The following is a 13,496-nucleotide window of genomic DNA, read 5'->3' as shown; positions in this document are numbered from 1 at the left end:
GATCTGGGCAGAATTTAGTATGACCCTGTTTTCTCTAAGTACAACAAGGAACAATGACACAGAACCCCACAGAACCCCACCCCACTTCTGTAAAGCCAGCAATTCACCAAACTTATATTTAAGCCAGAGTCATTTCCAAGTTGTCCTGGATATTTAAATAGAAACAGCATTTGGCAGTTACTCCTTTGTATTTTTGTGAAATACTCCCAATTCTCCAAGAGCTATATTTTGTATGAAGTTTAACTTCTGTACTGAGAATTGTGCTCAGGAGCTATTAAATAACTACAAAAGTGTGGAGCAGACACGTGCATGCAATACTTTCCTACCGAGACTACACTTAGATCTAATCATCCGTGCAGAAAGGTAGGAAGCTAGTAAGTTTCTGACCTATGTTAAAGAGCCCGAGGAACATACACTCTATGAGGAAATCTAAATTATTTCAGAGATTGGGCCTCAGCTGGTGGCGCAGCGGTTGAGCACTGGGCTGTGAAGCTGCCCACAGCCTCTGCAGCGCCGGTTTGATCCCTGGCCGCCAGACGAGGGTCCCACATGGCGCGCAGACCTCTCCTGCCGCCCGCTGCTCCCCTCAGCAGTGTACTTCTGTCCTTCTGCCTGTTCTGTTCCCCGCTCTGGCTCTGGTGAATTCTCTCACCCTCCAGCGCCTCTGACTGTACCCAGTGCTTGTATAAATAAATAAATAAATAAATCTTTTTAAAAAAAGTATTTGAGAAATTCAGGTTGCACTGTATTTAGCAAGAGAGGCTTGAATTGTAACTATTACCTCCTGTCTAAGATTGTCTACCACACTCCGGGAGGCACTAAGATATATACTCACATGCAGACCAGGGGCAGCAGGAATCCAGGGAATGAACACATTTTGGAACTTGCATGTGATATAACTTACCAGTTCTTTCATCCATAATGTGATTTGGTTATATAGCACCAAGGACAAAGGAAATTCACTAAAATGAAGACCATGCTCAGCTTCAAAATAATGCTGAGTGATAAAATACAGAAGGTAAGCCTGAAAATTCAAGCTTCCTTATTCATGCAAACTGATTTTATTCAAAGATTCATCTTCCTATCAGTCCATTGCCCACACTTCTAACTCTTATATCTGCAAAAAATTAAAAACTCTCTATGCACCTTTAAAGAAAGGTTTAAGCCTTTTAAAGAAATTTAAAAAGGAAGGTTGGTATTGTTTTTAAACCACAAATTTAGGCCTAAAAATTCAATTAAAGAATAAAGGTGAGGTAAAAGCTTTGAACAATGAAGAAATATGACTTAATAACTGGCCTCATATTGCAGAATGCTGCCTGGGCACACTGATTTGATGGGAGCGCTTCCACATTATTTGTGGAAGTATGCAGGCTGTTTGCATTCCCAGGAATTTTTTTTTTTTTTTTTACTTCTTGGCTCCAAATCCCTCCCATTTTCGAGACTCGGTTCTGACAACAGAGCCAACATAAAGTCATTTCCCATCCCTGCTTAGAAGGAATCTCTCCAGGCTCATTCCCAAGGAACTTGAACTGTACTTCCTCATGTTTTACTTTATGTATTGTACTAGGATGTTTTCTACTTTTAATACCATGTAATTTCAGGCAGGACAGGTGCTTACTTCACCTGGACATAATTAAGAGTGCTGCCTGAAGTCCCCACACAGAAATACTTTCTTGAATCAACTATCTCTTCTCCTCTCCACTGCTGACTTGACATTGGGCTCTCTGATCACTTTCTCCAGCAAGCATTTTCTCACTAATCTGTTTCCTCCTCAGGCATTTTTTTTTTTAATTTTGTATTTACTTAGCACATTTTAAAAAATCAGCTGCACTTTGTGCAAAAATTACTATTCATTTACTTTACATTGCTCTTTAACTTTCCTTGAGCAATTTCAAGTATGCATTTTTGAGATCCTCAACAAAATGTTCAATTCCATTGGTAGGAGCCATATTTTGCTATTTCTTTGAAATCTTCCTGCCCTGTACCCTCACCCTGCATTGTGTGCTCCATCCACCCACATTCTCTCCATGGCTCTAAACCAGGGGTTGGTAAACTATGGCCTGCAGCCAAATGAGGCTTTCTGTTTTTATACGGCCTGTGGCTCAAGAACGGTTTTCATATTTTCAAATGGCTAAAAGAAGTTCAAAAGAATAATACTTCTCAAAACACAAAAAATGACATGAAATTCATGGCCAGCGTCTATAACCAAAGCTTTATGGTGCACAGTCACACCCCTTTGTATGCCTATGGCTGACTCTGTGCCTCAACAGTAGAGCTGAGCAGTTGTGATGGCAACTTTATGGTCCATAGATGCCCTCCCTAAACATTTGCTGACAGACTGGTTTTGGGATCTGGTTATCCTCTTTAGACCTCTCTCACCTTTAGTTTTTAGAGGTTTTAAAGTTTTGGCTAAGGTTTTGCTCAGCGGAAACAAGGCTTTAGAATATCCACATCAAAAAACAGGTTATGCCTACTGCAGACACGACTAGAAATACGTTTTATGTCTATAAATCTGTAGAGTTCTTTTAACTTTAGGCTGTCTCAAAAAATTTCCTTATAAAGGATGTACCACAAACTCCCTTTGGGAAAGGTAAAACCACTTCAGAATGGCGACCACAGCTTTCATTAAGATTTCAATACTACATCATGACATTATGCTTTATAAATCTGATGTCGATACCACGGCAAGTTCCATAACATTACAGTTACATAGTTAAAGAACTGAAGAACATAACCAAATGAGATCATTTATGGAAGAAGGGGTTATCCACTTGAGTTCTCTGCAAGAAAGGCCACTTAAATGGCTATGAAACTACTAAGCAGAGAAAAATAACTCAACATCAAGGACCTGGACTTGGTTCAATACATAGGACTGGTTATGGACTTTTAAATTTTTAAGATTTTTCCCACCATAGGAAATAGGGTGAAGGAGAAGGTAACAAATAGGATAGAATTCCACATACCTACCCCAAACAGTTGAGTTTATTCCCTATCTGTTTAAATTAAAAAACCTTACCTGTAAGATGCTTTGGTTTGAATTTAAGTGTTCAGAAGAGAAATAACTATGAACTGACATATGCATTTTCTCAAGTGGCAACAGTACAAGATCGCAGCACGAACAAAAGCCTATCAATTGTAAAAAACAGTATTTCCTTACCTTGTTCTTGTTTAATCCTCTCTCTTTCTGCATATCCTGCAGTTAGCATATTAATTCTGTTAAGCCACCTGAAAAAAAAAAACAAACCTCAATATTAAAATCAGTAACAAAGTAACTTAATTTATCATAGTTTACTTAGAAATAATTATTTTAAGATGTCTAAGAATACATGAAATAACCCCACATAAAGGTATGTCCTTTGCTACCCTGGACACGTTTATTCTTCCCTCAAGCTGCAATGTGCTGTAGTACAAAAACCTGCTCCCACAGCAAAGATGCTATTTCAGTAGAAGTCTTTAGCACACACTTGTTAATGTTTGTAATGGAAAGGGTTTTAAGATGCCCGAAGTCCTGTTAATTTTGTTGTTCCCAATACATGAGCATTCCAAACATTTCTGTTGTTTCTTCAGATCAAATGTTCCTTTAGAGATATTTAACCACTATCAGATATAATTTGTCCTGGCAAGGGAAAAAGCTATGGACGTTTCCTGTCAAAATAAGTTTTACTATAAAATACTAGTTTTGAAGAAGCTCATTTAAGTTTAATGATCCAAGGAGAAATACATAACTGGAGTATTTAAAAATTTTGTCTCCAAATACATGGGTTTTAGATGCACAAAGATACGAGCATATACAATTTTAACTTCTATTTAAACACAAGAAAGAATAAACCAGGAACAAAAATAACCTAAAACTAAATCTTAGATCTTTCCTACTGCTAATATAAGAGACCGTCCAGTTCAAAGCTTTATTTCAATGTCCATTTTTTTGTCCCACCTGGTCTTTCATCATTCCAAATGTTCACACTGCATCAGATTATCAAATCACGAAATCTCTAATCTGAAAATTCCCACTGGTGAATACTGAACGATCTAAGAGCCATAAACTTTCCTGAATAAGAAATTAAGAAAGAACCTGCCTTCCAAACTAGCTTGAGTAAGCTTGGGATCACTAGTATAATAAACATCATTAAATGGTGGAATAATCTGATTGAGATACATTTTTAAGAAAAAACTGTGTTTTATAATTTTTTTCTCTTAAGAGTGCATCGCACCTGTTAAGTGGAAGATGAATTCTTTGAGGTGGCATACATGTCATCATTTATGCCAAGGGATGTTAACTGTGTGCCAGATGCTTAGAATATCTTGAAAAGGGAGGAAAGTTGTGTCTCTAATGGACAAAATTGCATCCGTGGAAATTTAAGCTTTAATTTTAAGAATAAGTCACTTAAAGCCCAACTTCATCTTGACAAAAGTTACAATGTAATTATCACTTTACCTATATTTGGGAATTGAAGAAAGGAGTAGAGCAGATATGAAATAAAGATTGAGTAAATGAATTCAGCAGCACGGTATACAAACACACACTCCAGAAAATTACAAACTATAAGTCAAGAAGTCAACTTCATGACAAGTAACCTTTAAAAGATGATTCTAATCATTAGTAAAAGGTCAAAATTAAAATGTAGCCCATAGGTCATTTGTAGTGAGAAAGGGGTTGAATTTGTACTACAAGACAAATCTTAGCACAACTTGTGGAAAAGGCTGGCCTTATGCTTTGTGGGTGAAAATGAACATTTACTATTAAATTTTAATCCAGTACCTTATACCTACTAATTTAAAAAATATCACTGAAATTTCATTTTATTAGAAGTCTAAAGAACATGAGGTCTTTATGAGATGAAACTAAAAACAGGTTTCCTCAATTTTTCATTTATTTAAATAAATTAAATAAATGTTTGAATAAATTAGATTTCATTCAAATGAAAGAACATTTACTAAGTGCTTGTTATGTGATTAATGATGAGCTATGTTTTAGGGGTACAGCAATGAATAAGACACAATTTCTGCCTTCATTGTGTTTCAGAACCGCTAAATTTCCCAAGACAATTGAAAAATCAAACTACTTTCAGAAAGAAAAATTCTGTTTCTAATAAAAACTCTTCCTAAAGTGTGTGGATAAACTAAAGCCGCTTCAGAGAGCCACAAAAGGTTGAACATGACACAGGTGATGGGGTTGTCATAGATAAACTCGTCTTTAATACCTCAGCTATGATTTGATATACAATGTTACAAATGGCAGACACATATGCATTAACTGAGTCAAGAAATGTTTATTGACACCCTATGTGTTTCAGGTACTGTTCTACACACTGAAGTTGCAGAGATAACAAAACAATCTCTTCCTTCATGATGCCTACATCTTAGTGAAGACAATGAATAGAGATACAAATAAACGCATGTCAAGTAGCAGCAAGTATTATTTAAAAAATAAAAGGGAGGTAAAGAATTAGAGTATCAAAGGTGTCAAGGGATGGGGGAATCTATTTTAAGATATAGTGATTACGGATATAAGTATTGAATTTAGAATCTTTTCAAACATATTGATGGGGGAGTTCTTTATTATTTGATTTAAATTTAGTATCTTACCATTTCACCAATTCTTTACAACAAGAAAATATAAGTAAGGGGATATTGGGCCTACAGAGAACATTCCACTGAGGTTGTCAATAACAGAGAATAACATATTGAGAATGAAAAAATAAGAACCATGGGAGAAATGTACCAATAATAATTACCAAATAGAAACTGGTGAGTCTTCACAATCAAAGGGACATCTGTGCTGACATGATAAGGAATACATGGGCCAAATGAATTCAGTAAATAAGTCTCAGAATACTTGAGAAACATGATGTTTTGTTTTCTTCCCACAGATTTCACAGATTGGCCAATTTTTTTTTTTTTAATGTTTCAATGCTCATTTCTGAGGGAACAGATGGATGGTGGTGGGGTGCTCAAAAGTGTTTTTGCAAATTACCCCACAATCAAACTATAGCTGTCCAAAAAATAGAAGGTGAGATTTTAGTATTCCATGTATATATACATATACTTTATTCTATGTATACATACATATACTTGGGTATATGTATGGTTGTGTGCATGTGATTTTATAGAGAAAAATAAAACTTAATGATGATCCCATTTACCAGGTCCTCTAACAACTAGCACTGTATTAAAAATATATATGATCATGCTTTAGAAATTATGAAATAAATAAAGCATATATTTATATTTATTATAGTAGTATAATTATAAATATGTCATCTCTTGAATATTTAGGTATATACCTTTAAAATATTACTTATAGAACAAACCAACACCCAGATCATCTTGCTCTTATGTAACAATGAGGTTATTGAACAAAGTTGTTGCAGGGTGTTTCTCCCTATCATTACCTCTGTGAATATTTCCAGCTCTGATTCTCCCCCTTTCTACAGCAAGTAATTCTTTTTAAACTAGCCTATTAAAAGCAGACATCAGGAATATGATTATGAGAAAGGAAGAACAACTAAACAATAAAGGCCTGTTGTACTTAAATTTCAAAAAAGATTCAATATTTCAAGATAATTAATTCTGAAAGCTGTAGAGCACCATGGCCAAGCTTACATAAAATACCACTCCTGAATTTACGATGTGCAGATGACATATTTGATCCGATTCATTTTTTTTTTCTTTGACACATTGCTAAGAAAAAGTAACAAAATGAAATACACAGGTTTGGTTTAGCTGCTTCTGTGATATACTACACCAGAGAGATTCATAGGAGATTTAGGAAAGAGCAGTGATCCCACATGCCTCTGAATTGATTGCTAACATAGGGTGGGGAATGGAGCCCAAGAAGGCTTATATAGCTTATATAAATGCATTTTTAACAATTTTCTGAGCTTAAAAAGTCCCTGATTAGCATGCAACATGATTAAACTGTGCTAATTTTTGATGGGGCTAATGACATTCTACAAGTATCCATCTTGTAAAATAGGACATGCTCAGACATACAACTTATTTGCAGCTTGGTAGTGATAGAAATCCTTTTTATGACAAGGGCATTGAGCTCAACATGTGGTAAAGGGATAGCGAATGACTAGAACAGCAAAGTGCAAAATTACTAAGACACAAAATAGTATATGACAACCCCACACCCCACCACGTGCACATGTGAATAAACATTTTTATTCTCATTTTGAGAACAAGTTAAAGAGAAGAATCTCTCTGAATTCCCACTGACTAGAATGAAATTTCAAGAATGACAACAAATAAAGCAAGAGAAGATTATCAAACTACTCAAAAGGTTGGGTTCTCTTATTAAAAGATTTTATCAAGTGTTCCCAACACCTTTCTTTGCCATTTCCTTTGCTTTGGAAAAACCATGCTTGAATTCCCAAGTGTGAAAGAACTAGATTATAAAAGCATATGAAATGTTCATTTAGTGTGCTCAAGCATATTTATGAAGATACACAATCTTGGGATTAGAATTATCTGGATACTAACTTTTTAGAGACACACAAAGAAAGAAATATGGGGTAAGATTCCAAAGTATGTAAGAGGAATATATATTGCTAGCAATCACTTAGCTAGTGCTTGCAACTTAACAGACAGTTTTAAGCCTTTTACATTGGCTTATATAGGTAATATGTACTGCCTGGTGAAGATATATAAATGGGAGAATTTTGAATCTTCAATCCAATTTCTAGAAATCTAGAAAAGGTAGAGGAAAAGGAAAGAAAAAGAATAAAGGATCAAACTCATAAAAGCTAAAGTAGAAACACAAAACAGAATGTTGTAGAATGATGAAAGACAAAAAAATATAGATTTTCCCAGAGCCACCAAGAACCACATAGTCATCGTGGCTGTACAATCTAGTCAGGTGATAGATGAAAGGTAACAAATAAATACTAACTTTACTTAGGCCTGAATTATTGAGATGGATATTCTGTCATAAACACTCAGCACCTGAAGAAGTCAGCTTTTCTAGGTGGATATCATTCCCCCTACCCCTAATCCTGGGAATGTAACTGAAGACATAGTCTTGAAATGGACTTAAAAAAAAAAAATCTCTTTTTTGTGTGGATTTTTTTGGGTTCCTACATGTGGATTCTGACATATTTTTGGTAAACATGACAGTCAATGAGTTTATTCTGGCTTTTTAAATGTCCTTCTTGAGAATCCTAATGTTACCACAATTAATAGAATAAATTATTATTAAAAAAGGTCACTCTTTAATGCCATGCATGGCCACATAGAACTATGACTGGGTCAATTTTATTTTAAACATCAATCTAGAAACTTCAATGACATTATTCTGTAAGCATTAACATAGAACACTTAGATTTCTAAGTCTAATTGCTTTTCTAAGTAGTTTGAAATTTAAGTAATACTTTACCTGTTCATATCATCAAGATGCTCAGCAGCAAAATAAAAGCTTTTGATTTTAGGATGACAGGCTTTGAATGCACTGCAAAAGGAAACAAAGTACATTTATGTTATTTCAAATTGAGAAATAAATTAGAACCACATAATTTTTATGGGTAACATTACTTCAACATCTAGGGCCTCCCCAGTGGCGCAGTGGGTTGAGCGCAGCACTGTGAAGCTGTCTGCAGCCTCCGCAGTGCCGGTTCGATTCCTGGCCGGCCAGGGAGAAACCCACATGGCGAGGCAAACCTCTCCTGTCTTGCCTGCTGCTCCCCTCAGCAGTGCTTTTGGTCCATCTGCCTGTTCTGCTCCCTGCTCTGTCTGGTGAATCCTCTCACCCTCCCGCAACTCTGCCCTGTACCCCAGCTCTTGCATAAATAAAAATAAATCTTAGAAAAAAAAAAAACACACAAAAAATTACTTCAACATCTAACCTAAGTTCATGTATATAATGATTCTGCCATGACAGAAATCAGTAAAAATTCAATTTTCTGCCCCTAAAAATTTCTTATTGTCTTAGTTTGAAAGCATTAGAGCAACCTACAAGTTAAAAGCTAAACATTTTACAAAATTCATCCCCTTTTTTTCTCTCTCCAAATAAAGTCAACTTACTATTTCTTGCGGCATTCACTGGCTCTATCAATTTTAAATTCAGGCAGACTGATAAATCCTTCTGCTTTTTCATCCTAAAGAGGCAACATTTTTGTTTAGGGTATTATATATACAGGTTGAAATTGATAATACTATATATTACTATGCCTTAAATATCCATATTAATAAATCTGTTCATTTGATTCCTTAAATTGGACATTTCAGAGATTAGAATTCCATTTTTACCTGTTAGATTACAATAAGTCAAAGATATATTTTGAACATTTAAAACATACACAGAAAACCAAAAAAAAAAAAATTACTATCAAAATGAGGATAGGAAATTCTTTCATTCTAAAAGTGAAACATTTTATAAGTAATTTTCTCATCAGATATTTATATATATACTTTTATAACATAAAATAACATTAGCCCACATTTATAATTCATGATTTCCATCACTTGCAATGGCTAGATGCAAAATATAGGGAAATTTATGAATTTAATTTCTCTCTGCCTCTTATCAAACATGAATTAAAAATTATTTCATGTATCCAAGATTTTACAAATGAATTAGGTTACTCTGATCCTCAAATATCTAATATGGTATATTGCTTGAAATATCTGACTTGGTGTAATGAAAAGTCATCTTTCACTTGAGAAACTGAATGAAATCCATGTATTCCTCCCCTCTCTAATGAAGGATGGAAAAACAAGGTAAGAGAATTACCCAAAAATCTTAGCTGTAAGTTAATCCAACCAGGCTGAGACTACCTCTGGCTAAACCCTTTATGGTTGTCATCCCTTTTATGCTCATGATCAAGCTCCTCAGATTTTCACTCTCTGAAACTTTCATACATGCTGTACCCATTCATGGCTCCTTAGATATCAAATTTAAGTAAGATAACACCACCATCTGCTATCTTGAAGGAATAAAAGGAGAGATTTGGAATTCTTTCAGTGTGTATATATATCTATATCCTGCAGGAGATGTCTATGTGACAAAAAGAGTAGCATTATAACTTTTTCAATATTTTCCCCCTCCAGTCCTGAAGTAAATACCTTATTCTCAAAACTCTCAACTTTGATTTGTTATATTACCTTTGATGTATTTCATCAAAAACTTTAAGATTTGAACAAATTTAAATATCTTTTGGATAGTTATCTCCACAGAAAGAAGCGATGAGGGATTTTACATTTCTCCTAAAAAAAATCATACTAGTGTACTCTTGCAATGTATACTATGAAATTATTCATTCACCTCTCACAAAAGTAACACAATGATAGTAACTTTGAAACACTGCCACTGTTCAATTTGAAAGTAAGAATATAATTTAGCATACAGTAGAAAAAGATACAAGTAAACTTACAATAAAGAGAAACATAGATACTATAATTTGATACTACTTGATGGGCATATAAGAAGTATTTAATATCTATCTGTTAAGTGAAAATGTAAGTAAAATTATGGTTTAATAGATTTAAAATGCACACACTTAAGTGAAAGAGAAGATTTTTTATACAATTTACAATTGCAATGAAAATATCAATAATATAGGAAATAACCAAATCCTTCTACATGGGTAATATAGAAATTCATATTAAATAGCAAAATATTGACTCAAAATGTTAAAATGAAATTAGATATGAATTTGAAAAATATTAATAGCATATTTATTGATTAATTAGTGTATGCCAAGCATTCTTTAAATGAGCTTCACGTGCATTGCTTCATTTTCTCTATAAGCTAAGTCCAGTGAGCTGGGTGCTATTATTACTCCTATTTTGAAGAAGAGGAAACTAAAGCACAGTAAATCAGGTGGTGTTAAGTCTACAACATAACCTATCAAACATAAAATAACATAACAGCCTGTCTAGGGAGCCGAAAATTCTCGAGATACTGCACTATTATAATCACAGGCATAGCAATGTTACAGTATTTCAAAAATTAGTTTTCAAAGCAAGCTGATGAATGTCTTAACATAATAGTATTCATATAAGGCTATTTAGCCAGCACACTATATTAAATCATGCGCATTTTAAAAGAAAACAGTTGCAGAAATTATTGTTTAAAAAATAATAAGGTGAACTGATAGGTAGCTATGGCAAAGGAATCCAAGCATGTGTAGAGTCAAAGAAATATCAGTGAATAAGGTATACTCTAATATACCTGTTGTAATATATGATTGGTTGTGATGTAATTACTATAGATATAAATCTCTTTACTGCAAATGAACCAGGAAATCATAAGAACAATTTACATGCACCATATGTACCTCCCCCATGCCTGAATTGGGCCAAATGAATTGAGTATTGCAGATTTTCAAAACTAGTCTACTAGCTCACTTGTTCTTCGAGAAAAATTAAAATAAATTCAGGTGACATTAATTTACTTAAATTACAAAGGACTTCCTCTCCCCCTAAATATACAGAAAATAATTAAAAATTTTGAAAAAACTCAAAGACATTTAAAATTCATATCAAAATTCCACATATAATCATTTCAGTTAGGCTACTGCTTGGTAGTTTCAGTAGGAGATACAGAATTTTACGATACTGTGTATGTACTCCAGATGTGTGGTTACATTAGAATGAAAAAACTTTCTTTGCAGAACTACAAAATGCAATCATTTTTAAAAGGCAGCTTGAAAAATAACTAGCAGAACTCTCCTGAATTATCCTTAAAGTGATTATGATTTAGTCTCAAAATGGTGGTTCTTTCACAGTTAAATATAGAAAATGGATGAGAAAACAAAACATGCTTTATCTTACCTCCTCATTAATATACCAATATAGGGATGCATCCTTTAGGACAAACCAATATTTCTTCCATTTCTGTGAAAAATAACTCTTCGCATCTTTCTTTTTCCAAAGCCAGCCCTCACAGTCTCCTCGGCCAAGATCTTTGCAAGAAATTCGTCTTTTGCTCTTGCCAGCTATAGGACCTAGAGATAATGGTGGGTGAAAGTGCTAAATTTTGTACTGGTGTGCAGGCAGAAGACCAGTCTATAGGTCATAAAAATATGTCTGGGTACATAATTTTAAAAATCCTACTTTTCACATTGTGTCAGATTAGAAAAATATGAAAATCTTTAATACCTTTACCCTGCACACCAATCACATGATTTAATCAGAAGAGTGCAATTCCAGTCTCAAAACCTGTGGAGACCATGTGTTGTAAAAGGGACCTTGTCTCATCATTGACCTGAAGGCGAAGTTGGTCTTGGCAGCTTACTTACTCCACAGCACACTGATCTCAGGCGAGAGAGGTCGGGTGTAGTATGCTAGGGATTACCCCAGGGCAAAGTGAGCAGCAGGTAAGTGTCCATTCCCTTTTCTTACCTTTGTTTTTCTTCTTTGATTTGTGCTGCAGAGAAGACTGTTGAAATGTCTGAAATCAAGGACAGGGAAGAATGTTATTGTGAGCAGAACTCTCAAGAGTTAGACGATGACTCTGAACTCTTGTCAGAGAAAGTATTCTTTTTTTTAAAACCTCAAAACAAATTCATATTTATCGTGCCTCTTAACTTTCTAATCTCCCTTGAAGCAGGAGAGATTATCTTTGTCCTTATTTTGTGGGCAGAGAAATCAGGGCACAAAGCAATGGTAAAACTAAGGGCTCTTACACGTGTAGTACCACTTTGCTCCTTTTCTAGGGGTTTATTGTGCTTTCTCAGGCAGTATCTCATTTGAGTCTCATAAAAATCTTATGAGGCAGGCAGGCAGGCAAGTAAGACTAAAATTTGTTCCTCTTAAGTTCATTTGATTCCAGAAGCCACCACCACCAACTGATATCTTAGGCGTTCTCTTTCTGTTCCTAAATATTTTAGCACTTGGATCAAAATTTTCTTCTCAGCTCTACTAGTGTCACTACAATTGGTAAGTGATCATCATGTAGGGGATATCAGCACCTTTGGTCCTCAGTCTCTTACCTCCTGTGATTGTAACTTCCTCACTCCTCAGTCACCCACCCCCACAACATGTTTGTTATCTTAAGCACACGCCAATCACTGCCTTCAATACCCATGGTTTACACAGTTCAATACTCCCAGACAGCAATTTTAAGAAAATATTTATTAAGATGAGCAATTCATTGTCCCAAACAACCTTCTGTGACTTTATTTTCCTTCTTCTACTCGATTGCTATGGGATATCATAGTCATCCTTGGAAACTTGCTCCCTGTATCATATTTGCTTAGCTAAAAAAAATTATCTAAACAACCTGTCCGTCTGTTTACTACATTTTAAGGACCAGGATAGCTCAATGTCTTAACATAAAAACTTACAACTGTAGTGATTGGCCTCGATTTTGAGTAGTCTATTAATTACTGATTCCAGTCAGTCAGTCAGTCTACTAAGCTAGATTGTTACTGGTATAAAAATGCTAACTATGTTCATATGATTTGCTAGCTAACAGGGAATAGCTAGCTAACCAAGGCGTATCTTTGAGGGGCAACTGGATTTTGTTTACTACGTTTTATACACTACATTTGTAC

At 34.8% G+C, this 13,496-nt stretch overlaps 1 protein-coding gene across 4 annotated transcripts in view; it reads right to left on the bottom strand.

The window, feature by feature from the left end:
* CNKSR2 (connector enhancer of kinase suppressor of Ras 2) overlaps positions 1-13,496 on the bottom strand; it is a gene marked incomplete at both ends in the record, with an annotated part of 238,038 nt that overhangs the window by 41,896 nt on the left and 182,646 nt on the right. For all 4 annotated transcript variants that reach the window (XM_084259165.1, XM_084259166.1, XM_084259167.1 and 1 more), the window contains 5 exons: positions 3,158-3,225; positions 8,378-8,449; positions 9,022-9,095; positions 11,773-11,945; positions 12,343-12,391. In XM_084259165.1, coding sequence (XP_084115291.1) covers positions 3,158-3,225; positions 8,378-8,449; positions 9,022-9,095; positions 11,773-11,945; positions 12,343-12,391 — 436 coding nt within the window. The remainder of the gene's footprint in view (positions 1-3,157; positions 3,226-8,377; positions 8,450-9,021; positions 9,096-11,772; positions 11,946-12,342; positions 12,392-13,496) is intronic.

This window comes from Talpa europaea, assembly GCF_964194135.1.
Source record: "Talpa europaea genome assembly, chromosome: X".
NCBI classification, from domain to species: domain Eukaryota; kingdom Metazoa; phylum Chordata; class Mammalia; order Eulipotyphla; family Talpidae; genus Talpa; species Talpa europaea.
Note: the sequence above shows the minus strand (reverse complement) of the source record. Positions and strands in the feature narration are given on the sequence as shown.